The sequence below is a fragment of the Gadus chalcogrammus genome, chromosome 7, assembly GCF_026213295.1.
Source record: "Gadus chalcogrammus isolate NIFS_2021 chromosome 7, NIFS_Gcha_1.0, whole genome shotgun sequence".
NCBI lineage: Eukaryota > Metazoa > Chordata > Actinopteri > Gadiformes > Gadidae > Gadus > Gadus chalcogrammus.
The window spans coordinates 11,987,568-12,003,350 of NC_079418.1; the positions used below are offsets into that span (position 1 = coordinate 11,987,568).

At 44.4% G+C, this 15,783-nt stretch overlaps 1 protein-coding gene across 1 annotated transcript in view; it reads right to left on the reverse strand.

The window, feature by feature from the left end:
* The window catches only part of LOC130385969 (gamma-aminobutyric acid receptor subunit alpha-6-like), a 25,993-nt gene extending 11,040 nt beyond the window's left edge, over nucleotides 1-14,953 (reverse strand). Inside the window, exons 1-7 of the mRNA XM_056594754.1 lie at nucleotides 14,865-14,953; nucleotides 14,609-14,727; nucleotides 14,177-14,244; nucleotides 12,468-12,688; nucleotides 11,492-11,574; nucleotides 10,464-10,607; nucleotides 9,409-9,561 (exon numbers count right to left, since the gene is read on the reverse strand). Coding sequence (XP_056450729.1) covers nucleotides 9,409-9,561; nucleotides 10,464-10,607; nucleotides 11,492-11,574; nucleotides 12,468-12,688; nucleotides 14,177-14,244; nucleotides 14,609-14,727; nucleotides 14,865-14,953 — 877 coding nt within the window. The remainder of the gene's footprint in view (nucleotides 1-9,408; nucleotides 9,562-10,463; nucleotides 10,608-11,491; nucleotides 11,575-12,467; nucleotides 12,689-14,176; nucleotides 14,245-14,608; nucleotides 14,728-14,864) is intronic.
* Between the last annotated feature and the right edge of the window lie 830 nt (nucleotides 14,954-15,783).

Genomic DNA, 15,783 nt, shown 5'->3' on the forward strand with positions numbered 1-15,783 from the left:
TAGTGAACTTGTGACCTCCATACTGTAAGAGATTAGAGAAGTGGTGATGATGATGGTGATGAAGCTTAAGTGCGATTAAGTATGATTGCGTCTATGAGTGTGTGCGTGTGTTTGCGTCTGTTTTTGTGTGTGTTATGGTGTTTACCTAAATATGTCCCTGCAGTCTGTTCCTTTTAGACACAGAACAAATTAATAAAAGAGATTTGGTTGTAAGAGGAAGGTCATGTAGTCTCCAGAAGTGAGAATGTTGACACACATTCAAACCAGAGACTGTAAAACAGAGCAACACTATTTTGGATGTTCGGCATTTGACAAATTGAAGGCTGGACTTAAATGAACACTTCACATAACTATATGGCCAAAACCAATTTTTATTCAATTGTGAAAAGCTTTTTAATTAAAGTCACAATGTGTTCCATTGAGGCCCTCCCAGTATGTAGGCAGGAGACTAGCTTTTTAATTATAGTCACAATTTGGTTAATTGAGGCCATCCCAGTCAGTAGCCAGCAAACCTTCAGAATGATGATGAATCAATAACAGTGTAGTGTCTACTCTTACTCTGCGACGCAAGGTAGCGTAGATTGGCTGGGTGGGTGGTGTAGGCCTACCTGGGAGGGGTATTGGGAGTGCTGATGGATAGATTATTTTAAACAAAGAGAGAGTGGCGGTCTGGCCAGCATTTTTTAATTGAAGAATATTTCAGTTATAGGAAGTGATTTTATTATTAACATCATTGAAATCACTTCTGCTCAGCATTGACTAATGCTATTTTACGCTACGAGCTGGTTTGAATGTTACACATTGCAGCTAAATATTACTGTTATCTAGGAACCCACGGACCTCAAAAAAAAAAGATGTATTGGCTTTGTTTTACGACTATGAAATCATCTTTCTTCCCGTTAACTTGGCGAGGGATCATTCTGCCATCACTTACGGTGAACCACCTAAAGGCCTTTAAAAGAACTACATGATATTGTCTCGACATTCACCAACAAGATTTATTTAAATACACACACATATGCCAGGCACACTGAAGTTATACCGTTTTGATAACCAATATAGTCTATAAGTATCTATAGTATATGAGTCATTGTTATTTGAACCCAATCGATCAAAACCGTCTCGCAAACTATACCATCATACAATAAGTGAACCGTTGCCATAACATGGATCTAGACAAATGTGGGAATTCAGCATCACAATTCCAACCTACTGGTTATTATTGTGAGGGTATATTATCTGGTATATTTATGGAAGCATATCACGTCCCCATGATTGCATTGCACTTCGCCACGCTCCGTGTGTCGCAAAATTCAAATGACATTTCAATCCGTAAAACCCTTTGCTAAAGACTTTGCAAAACGTTTTACGGATTGAAATGTCTTTTGAATTTTGCAACACACGGAGCGTGGCGAACGTTTGGCAATCAGCCAATCGCGTCTGGGCGGGAACTACGTCACTTCCTCGTCAGACCAGCTGATCATCCACGACCTGGTACTTTGCACTTAATTTTCTATGCCTAGCATTGTGCCAGCTGTTGGAATAGGTCGATGGTTGGAAATCGGGAAAAGACTCGTAGCTGTCCAACAGCACAATGAGGATGCACTCTTTTTTCTCTCTTTAGTGCCGGTAATGAAAGGTTCTGAAAGACGGCATACCCATTTAGCTAATTACTAAGGAATAAAAAATATACAAAATCTGTCTGGCACGTTTTATGAAGAAAACGTTTCCAAAAAGCATCGGACATATGACCCACTAGGTTGTATCCAATGTTGACAATATGACATGATATGGCTTAGCTAACAACATAAACAAGAGGAACTAGGAAAGGAAATTAAATGCGTGTTTAAGTTCAGAAGCGCCAAACGTGTGGCTACACAGAACTACAAATGTCGCAAAAATATTTGTTGCACAGCTGAACGCTGTATCACATCATGAGCTGGCTGTTCTCAATACACAACACACATTCCACCAAAACTAGCCTACATCAGGCATTCTGACCAAAACTCATGCACTCCTCCCCACAATTCAAGCAAAGCAAGAATGACCAAAAGTCACTTTGTGGCAACAAGAGACTGACTCCACCGACTATCAATTGCAAGTTAAAACAGCCGACCAATTGAGTGCAAAAAACACAAAAGAACTCGCCACAACACCAGCAAATCTTAAGCAATAAATATTGCGTCTTACCTTTATTTATGTAACAGTGATCTGCAAATGCATCCCGTGGTGTAGCCTACCACATCCATTTAGTTCAACAAGTTATCGTTCTGATACTGTCCATGGTACTAGCAACCTGCTCTGGTGCTTTTTACCCATGTATTCAGGCTAAAATGACTTGATTGTCTGATGCCTCATTATCCCAGCCGAAGAGTATTGGTATTATTAGTAATGGCTACTTGCCAAATGGAAAAAATAACTTCACACAGTGTGTCTTTTTCCAATGTATTTGTTATCATTCGTAGCGTTGATCAGCGGAGAAATAGTTCACAAAATTCGTTGACGTCGCTTAGCAACCGAATACGCTGGGGTTGATAAGTTACCGGACTGCAGAGTGATACAGATGACATGAATCAGAGGCAAAAAAAACACTTTCCTTGACAGGGGTCAATTATGGTGGACGTGAGAATTCCACTGCATTGAGAAGAGCCATGTAATAAACAAATTATTGACAGCTGAACGTTAGGAAGGCCCATGCAAATGAATGTAGCAGTCTACAGCATTGAGAAGAGCTGTGTAATAAGTAGAGGATAATGTATAGAACGCCGGTCATTATCGGGAAAATAATTTCGATAATGAAGTGCAACGTTCAATATATTATCCCGCTTATTACACGGCTACGTGCCAAAACGAAAAAATGACTTCACATGGTGTATCTTTTTACAATTTATTTGTTACCAGCATTCGTAGTGTTGATCAGCAGAGAAATAGTCCGCCAAAGACGTTGACGTCGCTTAGCAACCGAAGACGCTAGGAAAAGTTACCGGACTACTTGAGGAGTGATACCAAAGACGTCATTATAGGCAACAAATCCTTTGTTTTCCTTGACAGTGGTCAATTATACTAAGCAACGCTGAATTATATTTGATAATTCACCGCCGGAAGTTGTGAAGAGCCCATGCAAGTGAACGGAGCGTTCCACGGCCTTGAGAACACCCGTGTATTAATCCATAATAATTCAACAATCTTTTTTTACAAGTGGTGGGTACAAAATGAATCTTGACGAAATCTGGTGGGGACGCGTCCCCAGCGCCTATGATATGACTGCCTAAGAGCATGAGGCAGCCGGATCAACTTGTGACCCGACTGTCCATGTTATTTCTCGTTTCCAAAATGAAGAGGCCATTACACCATTACACCGTTATTAAAAACCTAAAGTTGTGTTTCCCTCCACTGCCTACAACCCAGCGAAAAATTATGTTATTCGCTCTTTCGCTATCATTTCGGTCACCTGATGAGGTGTAGTCTCTTGCTCTGGATCATCTCTAAGCAAAGCAGCGATCTTGAGAATCAAAGTGACGCAAGGCAGTATGACTCGAAACACAACTTTTATTCAGATCAACAAAGCATACCTACAGATCGTCCAAGGGAGATAATGCCCCTGACTAGTAATTTCAGTAAAGTGGCCTATACGCGGTTTGCACGCCCTTCTCCCGCATCAGCTCCGCGGACGTCTTTTCCGCCATGTTCACGTTATTGTACGTCAACCCAGTCAAACCTGGCACAACGCTAGGCATAAAAAATTAAGTGCAAACTGCCAAGTACTAGGTCGTGGATGGTCAGCTGGTCTGACGAGGAAGTGACGTAGTTCCCGCGCAGACGCGATTGGCTGATTGCAAAACGTTCGCCACGCTCCGTGTGTTGCAAAATTCATATTACATTTCAATCCGCAAAACGTTTTGTAAAACGTTTTGCAAAAGTGTTTTGCGGATTGAATGTCATTTGAATTTTGCAACACACGGAGCGTGGCTAAGTGCAATGCAATCCAGGGACGCTATAACTTTTCAATTTGAACAAAGGAACTCAAAAATTTGACAAAATGTTATTCTATTTTTATTTTTATAACTTTTGCAAATTTTATTGAGGATTTCATTGTCACTTTGCATATTAAAATACACTTTGAAGAACGTATTTACAAATTACATTATTAAATTGCATAATGAATTGTCAATTGCATAATGTAATGACTTATTGAATTGCAAATTGCATTGCCATTTGAATTTTGCTACATATATGCTTCCATATTCACTACTGGGTTATGTTAATGATGCGTTATTTGGTCAATCTGGACACGTAAGACATACGTACATTTTTTATATACAGCAGATGTCAGTGTTAGCAGACGGCGACGCTAATACTTTGTTAAATGATTTGATATTTGGAAACAGCGGTCAAGAGGTTTAGTTTGTGTTAATTAATTTTCTAACATGCTTTATGTTTCTACAGTTCAAGGTGATATAGAGTTATATATAAGCAAATATTGAAGACAGTAACACGTAGTTCCTCTAGAGGCCATTAGGGGGCTTGTGTTACTTGACCCCCCCTGAAGCCTTTACCTACCACCCCTTCTAACGTCAACAGGAAGAAACTTGATTTCATGCTTGAGATATAAAGCCAATAATGTTTCACTCCGTTCGGTTAGGATCTCAGTGGCTAGTTCACCTCCATCTTCATCTCCACAAGGACCAAGTTGGCCATCCTATTTCATTAAAAAGTCATTAAGGATTGAATATGATTGAGTTTGAGTCAATGTACCAAATGATGGATCATTAACACTGCCGGTGCCAAAAATACAGCGATGCTCCTACGCCTCAAACAGCCGTGTGTAAACCAATGGGTTTCAACCCCATGTTGCTGATTTTAGAAATGTTAGTTTATAAACGCTCTCATATAAAGAGAAGTCTAACTTCCAGCGGGACCTAGAGCATAGGCCAAAGGCCTACCTCAGAGCCATCCTACAGCAGAAAAATGTTGCTCGAAAATGTATGTGAGATTCAATTCATCTTCATAAGATTTGATACAAGCTTAGTGTAAAGCCACACTCACTACAAAAACCAAAACGAACAAAGTGACGCACAATGAACACGGTGTGAAGGGGCTGCAGCTGGAGCACTGTTGAACACCCCGGCTATGGAGCACCACTCCAGAGTAGAGTCAGCGTATTAACAATGGTCCGGTTAATTGCATTGGTCGTTTCTATGAATGAATCGACTGATAGGACATGCAGTCAGGCTGGTACCTGGAACTAGGCGTGAACTTCTCTGACCCGGATTCTGTTCAATTCGATTAGATTGGATGCTCACTCCCCTAATGGTTCATTAACGCAGTGCCGATCTAATTCACTCTCATCATGCTAAAGGAACCAGAGAGAGAAAAAGGCTCCCTCTCTCATAGTGCGGTTCATAAGGCTAATAATATTAACGCATGGAGTATTTAATGTTCAGAACAACGGCCCGGTGGGAGATGAACAACGTTTCATGCGCAGCTCTTCATCTGTGAAAAGAGAATGACTAGGAACGTAGAAGAAAAGATGATAGAATTCAAAACCCAGAGTGAGCAGGAGGTAGCCGCGCTCCAACTAAGGCTCTGACGTTACACACACATGCACACATAAACGAACGCACACTCGACACAGTCAACAAAGTCTGTGAGTGTTGCGGGGGGACGAAGATGAGGAAGAAATGAATGTGTGGGTGGAGGGGCGAGTTGTATAGAAAGGACAGGACAGAAAATTATGCGCTGGAGGCATTTCTGTGCTTTTATAGGGAGAAAGCAAGGTACAAATTAGGCCACACTCAATTAGGCCTGTTAGGCCCGAGCTCTGGGGACTTTTAGCTCTTAAGAGCGGCTGTTGACAATGTAGCGCAGCAAACTATGGCTTAATGCACTGTCGTGTAGGAGTGCTCACGCGTTACCCTCCCTGGGCTGGCTTCTCTCCGCTGCTTTCCCCTTTCCTCTCCGCTCCTCCTCTCGCTCTCGCCATACTCGCTCACTTCATACCTTTGTTTATTTCCAACTCCTCTCCAGACTTGATTTCAATTTCTCTAAACTTTGTTGAATTCATGTTGGCCTGCTTTGTTTCTTCCAATGTTCTTCCCTTTCCCTCCTTTGGCCTAACGTTTTTTCACTCTCTTTCTCTGAATTTGTGAATTACTTTTTTATCTTTCCCTTTAATCTCCTATTCTCTCCTTCCCATGTCCTTATTCTCCTCTCGTGTCCTCTCTTCCCCCCTCCCCTCTTCTCCCCTCCATTGTCATACTTTCCTTTCACTCTTCTCTCCTCTCCCTTTGCCTTACTTCCACGTTTTCCGTGCATCTCATTAGTGGAATGTACCAGGGCCAATGTCTCTCTCTCTCTCTCTCTCTCTCTCTCTCTCTCTCTCTCTCTCTCTCTCTCTCTCTCTCTCTCTCTCTCTCTCTCTCTCTCTCTCTCTGTCTCCCTCAATATCCCACATTGTCTGTTGGGTTCTCGTCAGCGAGCCATTACAATACATTAAGCCCCTCCCTAAGCACCACTCCGTCCTAAGAGTGGAGCAGTCATGGTCGATAAAGAAACCGAGTCAAAGTGGACGACTGGAGGTCGGGTCATCTACTGTCTACATTTATTTAGTGAGGAGGGGAGACCGGGGTGGTCCTTCTTTGGCAGTGAGGTTGCATTACCCAACCCGCCGAAGGATTTGCCAGTTTGATTCCCGCCCCCCCCCCAACTCACGTGCACCTTAACAAACGGTCTCAGTAGTCAATTCTCAGGACCCTTGTGGATGATAGTGGGTCCCCATCAGGTCGATCTCATCGGTTGGTACTTAAGATTTTGGTGTGGGTACGGTGACCGCACCCCCTTTGCTGCGTCGAACCCGCAGGTCTCAACTTAAACCATACTCTCAGCTTTTAGCTCGCGTCGATGTCGTCGACGATGGCGAGCGGCGGAGGGAACAGCAGGACGACGGAGGTTAATGAGTTTGCGCAGATGTTTCTTCCGCATGACGCCTCCCAGCCAACAACGCTAATGATGGGGGTCTGCTCGCCGTGCGGAGGAGGGCGCCTGCGCTTACTGCCGCTGCCGGTAGAGGAGGGGGGGCCGGGGGGGGTGGGGGGTGGGGGGGGGGGGGGGGGGGGGGTCGAGGGGCTGCCAGCGTTTCCGAGGGCAAGCGCCACGAAACAAGGCCACGGTCTACAGAGGCCGGTCCAAGTTCCGCGGCAGCTCGTTAATGTTTAACACGGCCAGATTAAAAAGTGGAGAAAAGAGGGAGCATCCCCTGCCAGGACGGAGGAGTTCTTCTCTGTCTGAGCGTGTCTCGAATGCCTTCGAAGATTTCAATCTCGTTCAATTGGGCCCCGCTCCATTCATTCTCCTTCGCTCTTTTTCTTGTTCTCTGTCGCTCCGATCAATCTCCAGTCTCAATCTACTTCTCCCTCACTCGCTGCCGCTCGTCCTCGCTCGTCCTGACTTTAATTGTCTCCACATTGTTCTTCGTCATTCTCTTCCCCTCGCTTCTCTCTCCTTTCATTTGTTTGCCAATTGCACTCTCTTTCTCTCTCTCTCTCTCTCTCTCTCTCTCTCTCTCTCTCTCTCTCTCTCTCTCTCCCTCTCTCTCTCTCTCTCTCTCTCTCTCTCTCTCTCTCAGTCTCGCTCGCTCTCTCAGTCTTGCTCGCTCTCACTTTCACTCCCTCCCCAGGCTGGAGCTTGGTGCTAAGTGTAGCGTGGTGTAATGGTAGCAAGCAGAACATGCGAGTGGTTAGAAATGGGCCAAGTCAACATCCTCTCCTCATCCTCTCTGCCAATTGGCATGACTTTTATTTTGAAAAAAAGGAAAAAAATGCTCAGAAGGGGGACATTTATTGTGGAATAATTCCTCCTCCTCCACCATGGCGGAGGTGGAGGAGTGAGCTGTAAGGAAGTGAGGGGAATGAAGCAGATGCTTGATTATTCGAGTGTATAAGGACATAAGTGGAGCAAAGGGATTTTGTCTTTGACAAATCTTTGATAATAAGTTGAATCATAAATTCCATTTCCGGTAGTTCTCTGGCCTCTCACTCTGGCTTTGCACTGTGGGTGATGGATAGTTGGGACAGAACTATGGGTTGTTATTTTGGTTTACAAACTCATGGCCCTTAAAAAGGGCTCGCTCTGAGTCATAAGTAAGAGAGAGGTCAGATGACACGGGAGGGGATAGTGTGAGATATGTTGTGAGATCATGTGAGATTAAACTATATTATAGAAATTAAATCGCCATCATAAGAAATGAGATGGATGCAATGAGGTAAGGGGAATGGGAGGAGGGTGTATGAGATTCCACCTGATGAAATGTCAAGAGATAAGGTGAGATGTGAATTTAATTGGCAAATATTATGAACACACTCTTCAACATAATCTTAACCTACTGGGGTCTAACCACTTAAATCATTTACAATGAGATGTATTTGCTACATTTTCTGTTTTCTGAGTAGTTACAGCAGTTAAGGCTGCAGACTGTGAAGCCACTTAGCAGTCGAAAGAAGTTAAAAACATGATATATTTATTTCATTCCCGATCTGTTTGCTATATGATATGCAAGCTCTATTTCACCGCTCTGCTAACCACCATCGCTACCGCACTAGCTGGACTATTGCCAGAACCTATTGCCTCGTTTCCACTGAGCGAAGCGGCTCGGTTCGGTACGGCTCCGTACCGTATATTGGCGTTTCCACTGCCAAAAGTGTGGGTCCCAAAATAAGCACGCTGAGCCGCTTTGAGCCGCTCTGAGCCACCCCTATTTTCAGGACTCCTCCACTGGGGTAACAAGCGGTCTGAAAGGGTGGCCGAAGAGGGGAGCCACACAGGCTGTCCGTTGATTGAGCGACAGAATCGTCACTTCCGGGAGACAAGGGGATAAAAACAAACAAACACTACATCCGCAAGGTAATTCTGGATTTTGAACGCAAACGTTTTGTTTATTGAATAAAATGTGGGAAATGTCAGGCAAAAGTTTGACTTGGACGGACCGAACCATTGTTGCTTTTTGTTTAATGTGTCGTGTTTTTTTTTTTCAATGAATTTATTAACAGGCTACAGGCTTACTTAGCTGTCGTGACTTGCTAACTTATCGCCATTCGGCTTAAACCCTGCCTTACCATAAGGATATTGTCGGCGGTGGAAACATAGCCAGGCTCTGCTCGGTGGAAACGAGGCATATGACCCGTAATGAAAAAAAGTAACCATGTGTGTGTGTTCCCTTTCTGACACGACTTCCTTGTGTGTCCATGCACCGCTGCGTGGTTCATTTAAAGTGCTCTTTTAGACAACCGCAGTCAACACAACAACACTCGTCTGTCATCAGCCAAAAATGACAAAACGCCTACCAGCTCAGCACAGTACATCATCCTGATTCTATTAAAAACCACTCTCTCAACCGAGTGGGAATGGCCTCACCGAACACGGTCCTGGCAGGGACGGACTCCTTGTTGATCCAGAAGGACACCTGGGCCAGGATGACGGTCATGATGCAGGGGATGTAGGTCTGGATCAGGAAGAAGCCCATCTTCCTCTGCAGGTGGAAGTGGACGGTCATGATGACGTATTCACCTGCAGGAGGACACAGCCACAAGAACCTCTTACTATTTTAAGGAGATTACCATTTTGATGATGGTGAAAACATGTGTTTGTATGAAATGGAAATTATCCTCTGTGCTGTTTGTATGAAACATGTGTTTGTATGAAATGGAAATTATCCTCTGTGCTGTAATAATCTGCAAGCTGACTCTTGAGATTCATAGTAAAGTAAACTGGACAAAAGGAATATGACATTTCATTTACATGAAGACAACTAGGTTGATTAATTTAAAAAATAATTATATTCCTGTAGGCATAGGCCCAATCCAATTTCTACCCCTTACCCCTTCCCCTTACCCCTCCCCCCTTCACCTTACCCCTTCATAACAAGGGGGAGGGGTGAGGGGAAGGGGTAAGGGCTAGAAATGGGATTGGGCCTTACAATGTGTTCATTACTGCAGTAAATAAAGAGAGAGACTCTCTACAGAAAATTATGACCATCTATACATATTATCTACTCGCTTGCACAGCCATCCTCCCACACACGCTCACAAACACACACACACACACACACACACACACACACACACACACACACACACACACACACACACACACACACACACACACACACACACACAAAACATACATTAGGGTCTGCATTAACCTTAAATGTCTTTGGCGGCAAATATAATGCAGCGCATGGAGATGAAACCCATGGCAACAGAGAACACACACACAAACACACACAAATGCAAACACACACTCACAGCGCAGTCACAAACTCAAAAACACACACAAACACTCTCACAGTCACACACCACCACACAAACGCACCTGTGTTGTTTCTTACCACCAACGCACACGCTATGTATACACACACGCACACGCACACTCACACTCAGACACACGTGTACAAGCACACTACCACCTACCCGTGTTGGACTTGAGCCTCTCGCTGGAAACGGTCTGCCCGATGAGGTCGTACTGCAGGAGGCTGGAGGACTCCTGGGGGACCTCCACGGAGGACAGCGGGCCCTTCTTCCAGGTGTAGACGATCTCACTCATGGGGTAGGCGTCTGGAGAGCAAGGAGAGGGGGGGCAGGGGGGTGGGGCAGGAATTAACACTTACCACAGTCAGACGTGCTTTTGGTGATTGCTTTTTGATTGACTCGCACTTTACATTGTATGTTTTAGCGGTGATGACGTTGTACGCTATTTCAGCATGGATGGGGAGGAAGCGGGAAACTAGGCAGATAACTTGATATTAAATGCATTGGAGGGTGATGGGATGGGGTCATGAAGTAGCCCAGATCGCCTTCTCAGGGGTTTTTCACCATTATCATGAGAATGATGAAAACGGCTTGCTTGGATTTTTTAGTCTGGTCAAGATTCAAGAAGTAGTATCAAGATGGCGGGCTTGATCGTCCTTGATTAAACTTAAGTTCACAGGACGAGAGTGGGTCTCTAGTTTGATGGTTTACATCTGGTCTACCCAAACACAATAACCCTTCTCCCAAAAATTCAGGAGCTGTGTACGTCAGTTGAGGATGCAGTTTTCTGACCCAGCAACAATGGGACACGGATGAGAATTCTTCATTGAGTCCCCTGCATCAGGCTTTAACCTGTAGAGGTTACTGCAGAAACAGGACGTTCAAGGGTGGACGCAGGGTGACAGCCAGCTCGTCAGGAGCAGTCAGTGTGAGGCGTCCTGCTCAGACCTCAACACTAAGCTAGGAGGAGCCGGGGATCGAACTAGCAACCTTCCCGTTACTAGTCAACCCGCTCTTCCTTCTCAGCTACTGCCGTCCCAGGCCTTCGGTCGTGAGAGGAGACTGGGTGGAGGGTATTTTGTGAGGTCCTTCGACGACATCGAGTCCATCTCCGTGAGTCAATAACTCAGATGGACTGCAGAAGCTGCAGCTGTCCGTCAGTCTAACACTTCTCAACACACACAACTCACAGCTGCCAAACTTCAGCGGGCAGGCGTGGCCGTCCATCGGGAAGTTCATCAGACGCATCGGACACTCCGCGTTGATGGTCAGTCTATGGAAGGAGAAATATACATATAGATGTAATCGTTTTTGATTTATGTTCAATACATAGACTGTTATTTATTTGAAGGGTTATAGCCTTAGTGATTGCACTGTGCAAAACATCTTCCTAAAGCTGGACGGATCAACTTGTTTTATATTTGAGGATGGATGTTTCTGTGTGTGTATCCTTGCATATATATATATATATATATATATCTTTTTTATTATTATCATTATTTATTTATCGCAGATAATAGGTATTTTGTTTCTTTGAGGAATAATGTTTTCACAATAAGATAATGTGAAGCCATAACTTTTGACCATCAAATATAATAAAAACATTTTTTGACGCTCTGATGCTCATGCTTTTCTTCCTTTATTTTTTGGTTGTTGCGATTATTCATTTTGATTTGAATCCCAGTCTCTGTTTTGTGTTTTGTTCTATTTCTCTTCGTTATATTCCTCGCGGAAAGCGCTGGAACTTTCATCTTATTCTCTCTTTCTCCCCTCCTTTCATTTTTTTTGGTTCTATTTTGGTGTTGGCTGGGAGACAGGCTCATCGTCCAACCAAATACACACACAAACACACACACAGACACAAACGCACACACAAACACACATACACACACACACAGACACACACACGCACACAAATTCTCCCACACACATGCACAAACATGCACACACACACACACACACACACAAACACACACACAGACACAAACGCACACACAAACACACACACACACGGACACACACACGCACACAAATTCTCACACACACACGTACAAACATGCAAACACACACACACACACACACACACACACACACACACACACACACACACACACACACACGTGTGCGCACACGCTCACACAAGCACACACCCAGACACACACTCACCTCATGGTGTAGAGGATTGTTCCGTTTTGCATGATGCGGAACAGCTTGTTGGGGGTGGTCATGTTGTGAGAGATGGACCTCTTGCCGTTCCGGAAGAAGGTGTCCGGGGTCCAGATCTTGCTGACCATCAGGTTGTTCAGCCGCAGGATCTCGATGGGGCCCTCGAATTTCAGCCGCTCGTCGATCCAGGTCTGGCGGAAGAACACGTCCATGGTGTACTCCTGGAAAGATGAGAGTTAACCTACGTGCTAATACCACCACCAGTAATATAGCTACTACTGCTACTGCTACTACTACTCCTTCTACTACTGTTACATCTCCAACTACCGCTACTACCACTGCTTTTACTGCTACTACTGCTACTACTACTACTAGTACAACTGCTACTACTTATACTATTACTACTAGTAGTAGTAGTACTACTACTGCTACTACTACTACTACTTATACTGCTACTACTACTACTACTACTTCAGCTATTGCTACTACTACTACTGCTACTATTGCTACTACTTCTACTACTACTACTACTACTATTGCTACCAGTACTGCTACTACTACCTCGACTACTACTAAAACGACTTTTAGTATTACTATTCTACTACTGCATATTTGAACGCTAACTGAGCATTTGACCTGACTGTATATGTTAAGCCAGCCCCGTTTCTCCAAACGAGGACACGATAACCACCAGTCCACTGGTTCTTCAACTTGTTCAAATGCTATAAGCAACAATCATATCACTGGTTACACAAACACAACTAGTTAAGCACCTGGCCCGATGTTGTAACACATACACCTGTCTAAATGAGCCCTTTATTTAACCTTTTGCTCCAAATCTATGTCCCTCCCCCCTTCTATGTTTAATGTGGGAACACGCGATTCCGAGCATATGGCAGAAAGTGATTAAAGCATTAATCTGGTACCGTCTGTAAACATACAGCATTAGCATGGGGCAGTGATGGTTCACTAGAGAGATGCTTTTAGATAGAGTGGATGGCTTTGCCTGATCTTAAGGCCCAGACATCCGCCTGTAAGACTGCCACTGTATATCAAACTGCAGACCGAGATGGCTTTAAATTGTGTACAAACACAGTGTAGTGTATGTGTGTTTGTGTGTGTGTGTGTGTGTGTGTGTGTGTGTGTGTGTGTGTGTGTGTGTGTGTGTGTGTGTGTGTGTGTGTGTGTGTGTGTGTGTGTGTGTGTGTGTGTGTGTGTGTGTGTGTGTGTGTGTGTGTGTGTGTGTGTGTGTGAAATCGAATGCCCAGGCCTATCCCATGACAGGGATGGACCTCCTATAATATTCAGGCATCTCTCTCTCTCTCTCTCTCTCTCTCTCTCTCTCTCTCTCTCTCTCTCTCTCTCTCTCTCTCTCTCTCTCTCTCTCTCTCTCTCTCTCTCTCTCTATGACTCTCTATCTCCCTCCCTATCTCTTTGACAGGAGGATTGTCAACCAGATTAAAAATCCTAAGCCTTACTAATGACATCGTGCCCAAATGCTTGGATAATGAAGCTAGGGCTATCCATGACTGGGGGCTACTGGGACTTTACCATACACACACTCTCTCCCTATAACTGAACAACAAAAGGACTGGGATTCCCTTACATGGGGATCCCAGGGCAGGCACTTTTACCACTCATCGTTGTGCTTCGCTTTGTTGTGCTTTGTTGTTGTTGTGTTGAGGGGCAAAGGTCCCCTCTATACGTACCATCTCCACGTCTGAAACCGGCCCAAAGCTGGTGACAAAGATGTCCGTCTTGACCTCCGTGACTGGACCTATAGTGCCAGAAGAATTACAGGTTTTTGTGATGTGGATTAAAGAGTGACGGCCCAAGATGAGGGATTAGAGACATCTGAGGGGGAATGCATGCTTTTACTATCTATCTGTGTGTTTAACAGCATCCACAAAGGGTAGGCCATGAAGTTTAAAAAGGAAATGAAACATCCTTCTAAACAATCAGAGGAAGATTCATGGTGAAGATCATTGCAGTTTATCTACACCATCACTGATCCAGAGAAACGTTTCACATTGATCTGTTTGACAAGCATACAGAAGTAAGGGGAATAAGTTCCCCATCAGAAAGAAAATATTTGAGCAGGTTTCAGACAAGATATGATTATGAAATGAACATGGCCGTACCTCCAAATCCAGGTCGCAACCTATTGTCATAGCCATCCAGTAATCTATCCAAAATACGCGTGATGTTGTCCAGGTAGATGCTGCTGTCACCCTGCTGATTCCCCCACACAGTAGACACGCTGTTGCCAAAAGAAGAGATCACAACATAAACAACCGCTACAAACACAATCCCGGCGTAATGTTCAAATCCGTACGGATGATTCCTATGCGTAAAAAGTGGTGTAAAACAACGCAGCGTGAGTTGGGGTTTACTTACCAGGACAAGATGAAGCAAGCGAAGAACGGAGCCATGCCTCGTAGACACCCCACAACCAAAAAACCCTGGTCAACTTTTAAGATCAACATAGTGCATCCCTGGCGGACATGACTGAACGCGGATGAGTCCTGGGTCTCCGAGCGCACTGTAGAGCAGGTCCAGGACCGGTCCGCTCGCCTCCCGTTGGGGCTGCGCTCCTTAGAATAAATCGTCGCTCCTTAGATTAAAAAAAAAAACGTCAGGAGTTTTTTAGGAGACTAAACTGCAGAGACGAGTGATGATTTAAAAAAAAAAGGTTGGTTTAAAAAAAGATACAATCCACCTGCCGGAATGGACTAGTTTTCTGCTGAGTGTTCGCAAAAGAGTGGGCACAAAACCCTAACTGTTGGCTAAAGATTCCCGACTGGATTAAATATTGGTGCGATCACTCTAGATATGTTTTCAGATTGTGTTTAGGCAAGTGGGATGAAGAAGGAACCAAAAAGAGTGCGTATTTGGTGAGAGTAATGCGGTGGACGGACACTGAGAGAGAGAGAGAGAGAGAGAGAGAGAGTGAGTAAGAGTGAGAGAGTAAGAGAGAGAGAGAGAGAGAGAGAGAGAGAGAGAGAGAGAGAGAGAGAGAGAGAGAGAGAGAGCGAGAGAGAGAGAGAGAGAGAGAGAGAGAGAGAGAGAGAGAGAGAGAGAGAGAGAGAGAGAGAGGGGGGGGGGGGGGGTGAGGGAGAGAGATGTGCTCTTATAGTTTCAACGCCCAGTTTACCCAGCTAAGCTGATGAATCACATAATATTTTTTTTGCCAGTGTCCGTATAGTTGATTTTATATGTGTATAGGCATGTGTGTTTTGTTTACACCTTATCTTTGTGTGTGTGTGTGTGTGTGTGTGTGTGTGTGTGTGTGTGTGTGTGTGTGTGTGTGTATGCG